Genomic DNA, 7,022 nt, shown 5'->3' on the forward strand with positions numbered 1-7,022 from the left:
AAATTGTGACCTTTGTGGAGGAGGGCGGACAAAAGACGTGACATATGATAATGTCACAATTTCCCCCACAACGTCTGATTGTTTCTGATTGTTTACGAATAACCATCGTTGCAACGAATCCGCAAACATATGATATCTAGTCTTGAATCCGTAAATATATATGCAGATCTGTGTTTTTGAATGGAAATGCTTTTGAACGGGAAGTTGGCTATGTTATAACCTGTGGTACAGCACATTCTTTATGTAGACTATTCCCACATCGAGTTGGACATCTTTATCCATCACTGCGAGATAGTTGCTGGGGATCTATTTCGATTCAAATTAGCTTACATCAAAGGTGAGGCCCTACAGCGGCGGCACTTAACGATCGATACATGACTATTGGATGAAAACGCGGGATGATTAATGGGGCTGTAATGGTGATGGCGCTGTGGATTGTGTCAACAAGAATCAAACACAAATGTATCAAAGTACATGCATGGGGAGCACAAAATAGCTGTATTTTTCTATGTGTGGGTTAGAATATTTCGTCCTATACGTCCTTGGGCGCCCAGATGCTAACATGGAGACATCTCTGATCTTCTTGTATTGCAAAGGCGCAAGTTATTTGTCGTCTTCTGAAGTTCTGTCGTTCTTATTGCAGTAACATATTGCCCACAATACAGTGCAAAGTCTGCCTGCAAATTTCTACAAAATTATCAATGATCAGTGGTGGCGAGGCATCCATCAGCTGTCTGGCCTATGCCATGGTCACATCCAAACCGGGGTCCGATCGGGCTGTTAGTGGGAATGAAAAATGTACACAAAATATGCTCGATCGAGCTCATTGCTCAACTACTTCTCTTATAATTTCCTGTGTTTGGTTGTCTTTTATATCATACTTTTCTACTCGTTCCAATAAACTGATAAGCCGGTTGGACCCTTTGGAAATATGACCGAAGCACTATCATGATCGCCGACACCTGTTCACGCCCGCCAATACGCACCATACAACACAGAGGGCATCTGAATAATCTGCATGTACTAGGCAGGTACCTGGCACAAAATAACGAATGCTTCGTACCATCATGAATGTGTATACATTCAGTAGTGGTGAAGACTATTTCACACGCACGTCATCAATAGCTCATCATCCATGACAGCGCCTGATAATTAATATGAGCTTTTACATATTATATCAGCATCATATCAACTATAACCAGGGAGTGTTAATCCTAGCTATAGGTGGGTCTCCCTTTTCTTCAGGGAAATAATCGCATAAATCCACCAACAAAAACCCTCCTCGGTGTAAATGGAACCACCTGCGGCCTGTATCAGTTGATGAATGCATTCTGCCTTAATCCGAGGCAATCTCCCATCATTGTGAAAGGTGTTAGCTGCCAAAGCTCCGTTCTCCACACCTGCCTGTTCCACAGCAATCTGAGAATGACTAGGCGATTAATAAACTTTCCCTCATTACGTCATTAGGGGTACTGGATCAACATCATGTACATGGTGTTACACGTATGAGCATGTAACGTTATATCCGTTTTCTGGCCTCATAATTCTTCCGGCTATCTGAAAGGCACATTGGGAAAATGCGCATAATCCTGAAGCCTTCTACTCGACCGTCGGCTAACCTTGCCGTATGTTTCATATTCCTATTTTCATGTGGTACGATTTCCTGAATTTTAAGCAAGACGTCGATTCAACGGTGTTTAATAGTTTCTCGCAAATTCAATAGTTTTTGTAGAGTAAGTCAATCTTGTAACTTGTCATGGTGTTGTTTTGACATACTACTGCCAATACTTTAGGTGCTCTGAAAGTATGCAATATTAGTGGGCCATACAGCCGTGATAGTAATTTGTCACACCTACACTCCTTAAATGACCACGCTGCCATTTTGTATGTAAATGTACAAATATTTTTATTACACATCAATTAACGAAAATAGTGATACATTCTTTCGTGTCGTCATATATTTTTTTGTCTTCTTGATTTCTCACTCCCCACTTCATAGCTCCTTAACTTTAAAACTTTGTGTACAAAAAGTAATATAAGACCACATTTTCAGTCACTATACAACAGATATCTACAAAGTACTACACACTTGTTTTCCTTGATACAGCATCATATTGGGTGGGTTTAATTGTGTCAAAGAGATCCAGGGTCTGACACTTCAGTATGAAATATTACGTCCAAATGACTGTCCAGTACTAAGGTGGGTTTGTGTTCTTTTTCAAATACTATATTATTTACTACACATACAGATACAAACACAGCAAGAGTATAGGACGTTCTATCTGCGCTAGAATGACATATACTGCACCAATGTTTGATAACTTTAAAGATGCTGGGAAAATACAGTGTAGTCTGTCCATATTATAGTCTGTATTAACAATGCAGAAATTACATCTGCAGATAGGTAAGACATCTGGAGTTGACATCAGGTTTTACAACAGTCAAGTGTGTCCTTTGGTTTCAACAACACTCAAGTCTTTGCACAATGTCGTGTTAGCCAGTGCTGCCATCTTTTCTCAGGAAGAAGCAATGGTGGTACGGCTGAAGACAGCATCGGTTGGTTTCATGGCTTCAGTCCTTGCAGAGGGATGGACAACAGGCTGACAGGGAGGGAGATGACATTTCTGGCACACCGCTAAGGTTTCTCACCTGGAAACAAGCCAGAAGACATGGTTAGAAACAGATCAACATCACTCAATGGTGAACATGAACCAGGTGTAAACATATCCCCGCTAGGTGTCTCTTCTATTTACCCTATTCATCCACACCATTTACAGTGCATGAAAGACATTGGGTTCAATACACTACAACTTCAATGGCTTCTCTCTTTCACAACCTCCCGCCTACCATAAGCTGTTTTCTTTAAGACAGGTGCAATTTTACAAATGAAATACAACAAACAACCTATCGGGTTGCGCCAAGAAACAAATTGTCTGGTGGTTCCAACAACAATTAGTATTTATTCCACACACAAAACTCAACTATTGTGTTTGGAACACCCACATCTTCAAACTAAGGGTGAACCTTTGTTCTACATTGCTTTGAGAAGTTAGACAGAAGTCATGAGGCGATTGTGAAAGAGTGAACTACACTGGCAAACAATAGACCCCGAAATGGGAACTAGGTGCCAAGCTCCACCCATCCAGTTCCCACCACCTGGACGGCCAGGTGCCACCACAGGTGAGGCCTCAGGTGATCAGGTGTCAATGGATTACCTATTAGTCTGATCATGTGTCCATGAATTACCGTTCCACTCAACCATTTGAGTTGACAGGAAGGTTTTCTGACCTTCATGTAATTAGGACCTACGACTTTTTATGATTTTTATTTTCGTTCTAACGTTCTAACAAATGATTATAAAGACCTGTTCCTACCTGATTCAAAAGGATGACTTCTCTGGGGCTAGCACACTCTCGTGGTGGGTAGAACTGTCTCTGGTTTATCTGACAGCAACGCCTGGAAACACATGAAGAAAAACATGTTAATTCACTTGGTTGGGAAAATATCAACAATGATACAGCTAAACAAGGATAAGAATAGCTTTTGGGTTAAGAGAGTTCATTTCCGTGTTAAGTTTCAACTGCGTAGGAAGGTGCAGTTCAGGTGGGGCATCTGTTATGACAACAGCAGGTGAACCGTTGTGCACAGGATGTACGCTCTCCAACCTCGCTTGTTTAGCTTGAAACATACGAGGTTGTTCAACGTCTGTAGGGTGGCGCCATCTAGTTTTGTCTCGGGATGGTTGGACGGCGGGCCCGCAATATCTCAAGGCAAGAATGTGGCCGGTGAGAAGGAACATGAGATTGGGACCGGCTGTTGATGGGGATATGAGGGGATACAGGAGTCGCATGTGCAGGATTTGGGCTGCGCACATGGGACGACTCAGGGCTTGGTGATCTTTGATGAGAAATTTTATGTTTCTATTATAATTTGTAAGGTTTGATAAAAAAAATGCATTTAACAAACGATGCAGAGCTCCAAAATAACATCGACCAACGGCCGCGTCATTTAGCGGCAATCAAATCTGCGCCTCGAAGGGCCGATATGTTGTCACATCGCATGTAACCATCATCTAGTTTCTAAAAAATACCTTCAGATTTTATAATATTCAGGCCTTCGATGGCTATTATCGTTTCGTGCGTAGGCTAGATTTGCGCCAGAGGAAATACGAAGCTTGAATTGTGAGGAGGTTGTGGCGCCGAGGTGTCCCCTTGCCCTTGAGACAATTCTGAATTACTACGTCTGTCAGCGTGTCCTCAATTACAGCCGACGGCTACACAGCTCAAACGTCTTAAGGAGACACAGAACATGCGACTTTAACGTTCTTCCGCGACTAGATAAATATGAGGGGACGGAGAAAGCTAAGAATGCAAGCTTCTCTGCATCAGTGATAAATTTGTCTTTAAGTTTAACTGTATCCGAAATAGGTTAGACTGACCGATATTTTAATGGCCGCCAAAAATTCATCGCAGTTGTAAATAAGACTTCATGTTTCGATAACATTTGTCCAGTCGTTCTTAAAATGATGAAGAGAAATCATGACCGGCCATGTTGGATGGTTATCAAGGCTGGAATGTTTGACGAGCTAATTCCTAACCATTTCCAGCAAGGAGGAGCGCCACACAGCTGCCGGGTTATGATGTACATACACAACTGGTTCCTATATAGAGCACCAATCTGCAAAAATACACCCAACCCTACATGCACAAATGTCTCACATTTTTCCGGTCCAAAAAGCTAACCCATGGCCCAGAAAAATGTTATCTTCGTCAATTAGCAATTACTGATACCAATGCGTCGAAGTGCTAATGTCAGATTCGTGACGTAATCGGCTACACAGGTGCGCGACGAATGTGATCTTTCTCAAGATACAGCCCGGAATAGCGCACCTTCCAAACAAGAGATATTGTTGACACATGTACTTCAGTTCACGTCGGACGGGAAACGACTATCACCGTATCCTACTTCAACACTAATAATGTAGGAAACTACTACACGAATGCACAAGGAGGAAATCGCATGTGTTCTCTTTCACGCGGTTTCGAGAAAACAGGAAACGTGTAGCAACAGCACCGGCACCGGTTGCCGTTCTTCTACTTCGGCATCATCCTCATACTATCCTCTAAATAATCACTGTTGTTTATACTTTGAATGTGAGATCCATAAAAAAGGTATATAGCACATACTAATATTCCCAATTATGATTGTTAAATTAACAAAATGTGGCACATTTCCACACATAATTTCTTATGACCGCAGTTTGCATACGAAAGATTTCCACATGAAATATCCGTTTAAACATTGAGTTCCTCCCTATTTCACCGCCTCGTGTCAGACCATTGCCTTGGAAAGTTGAGCTTGATTGTAGTATTTTCTAAGAAAAATCGATTAATTCCCGTCTTTAAGTCTCTAGAGGCGTATACAAGGTCATGAGAAGGCGGTGCGCCTAGTCAGTGCACGTACGGAACAGCACTTAGGTGGGGCGGGCGCCGGTATTACGTATGGGGAAACGTGAACATACTACCAGAACAGCAGCGGAAGAGGCAATTTCAGGAGGAAACACATTTTCAAACGATTGTATGAGCATCTACATGCCTTATGTGGCATGTATAATGTTAAATACACTTCACTGTGACAACGCTCGAGCTTCAAAAACGTTTGCGGAGACATGAATACACAATTTTGATGCAACAGAGCGATGGAGACATATCGCGGTAAATAAACATGAGAATGGCACGGAACTGGGACTTGGGTTAAGAATACATGCTGGCACAAATTTAAAAAAAAAAGGGTTCTTACCTGTGTGTGTGTTTGTCTGTTGTTGCCGTCTTGTGTGAGTGCGAGGGCGCCGAGAGGTTTTCTATCCCGGCCGGTCGGGCTCGTCTCAGCCATCCCTACTGACAGCGACAGAGCTTGTACTCCCGGATGTCCATCCAACGCCGTCTGCAAGTCCTGGATATAGTCTATTACATGCTGGAGGATTTCTATTCTCGACATCTTCTTGTTGGTTGGAATTGTCGGCACGAGTTCCCTCAACTTGGAGTAACAGTCGTTCATGTCCATGTTGTACAGTGACTGTAAGCCGGACGAGCTGGGAAGGGCCGTCTTCAGCGCCTTCATCGGGATCGGGTCGTGAAGCTTCCGAAGGGCGGCTTCGCTGGCGGGCAGCACGGACATCGGGCTTTGTGGCTTCATTACGGAACCGTAAGAAAAAATTGCTGCGACTTCTCGACGATAAAATCCGTGCGATTGCTGGTATCCTTCACGGTGCACGCGCTGAGAATGTTTCTCTCGGAATGCCTGTGCCTCTGATGATGTCGAAGGTTTATATCTGAACCAAACAAACAGCGGCTTTCCCAGCTGTGGACACAATTAAGCCACGCCCCTTCACCCGACCCAACCAATGGGCACGGGGCAATCACCGACACCATTGTTATTTCGACACTAATGTCAGAGCAATGACCAATCAGAAGGCGAGAAGCACCACGTCGTGTTGAACTGCTCCACCCCGGGGCGCCCCGTCGCCAACATGTGGGGCACTGCATGTTGAAGACCGGTGGGTCCTGATAGTCTGATTTTTAGGGGCTTCGTGACGTCACACGGCCCCTTTCACACAGGGATTCCCCCGTCGGGGAAGCGTACCGGTATGTTTTGGAACTTTTCTCGGGTTCGTGGCGGGTTGGCACCGCCACACCAGGGTTGAGTTGGTACGTTCCCACAGCTGCACCCGGGCTGTGTGTACTTTTCGCATGACAGCCACAATCATATTTGACATGTGATTAATTTGGGCGAACACGGCGCAATCAACAACAGCCAGGCGCGCCTCTCTGGCGCCAGTGTCGTGACGTCACCCATTCATCCCCGCTTGATGCCTGTCAAACTGGCGTCGGGCTGGCGGTCGCTATGGCGACGACCACGCCAATCAAATCCGCGCACAAGGCGCCCGTACACTTGCGGCCGATCCTTGTTGATAAATGGAGCCCTAATGTTGTCACCTTCGCCCCCTTCCAAGCGCACCTGTG

The 7,022-nt window shown here is 44.4% G+C and overlaps 1 protein-coding gene across 2 annotated transcripts; it reads right to left on the reverse strand.

The window, feature by feature from the left end:
• Positions 1 to 1,889: 1,889 nt before the first annotated feature.
• Positions 1,890 to 6,690, reverse strand: LOC118410138 (DNA-binding protein inhibitor ID-2-like). 2 transcript variants are annotated; one of them, XM_035811667.1, is made up of 3 exons: positions 5,800 to 6,458; positions 3,375 to 3,456; positions 1,890 to 2,649 (listed from the first exon to the last, which is right to left on the reverse strand). In XM_035811667.1, exons 1-2 carry the CDS (start codon positions 6,193 to 6,195, stop codon positions 3,403 to 3,405), a joined length of 450 nt encoding a protein of 149 aa, XP_035667560.1. In that variant the 5' UTR covers positions 6,196 to 6,458; the 3' UTR covers positions 1,890 to 2,649; positions 3,375 to 3,402. The 2 variants fall into 2 exon arrangements, with proteins under 2 accessions (XP_035667560.1, XP_035667561.1); XM_035811668.1 differs by lacking the exon at positions 1,890 to 2,649 and having other exon boundaries at positions 3,373 to 3,456; positions 5,800 to 6,690.
• Between the last annotated feature and the right edge of the window lie 332 nt (positions 6,691 to 7,022).

Source organism: Branchiostoma floridae, chromosome 2, assembly GCF_000003815.2.
Source record: "Branchiostoma floridae strain S238N-H82 chromosome 2, Bfl_VNyyK, whole genome shotgun sequence".
Classification (NCBI taxonomy): Eukaryota; Metazoa; Chordata; class Leptocardii; order Amphioxiformes; family Branchiostomatidae; genus Branchiostoma; species Branchiostoma floridae.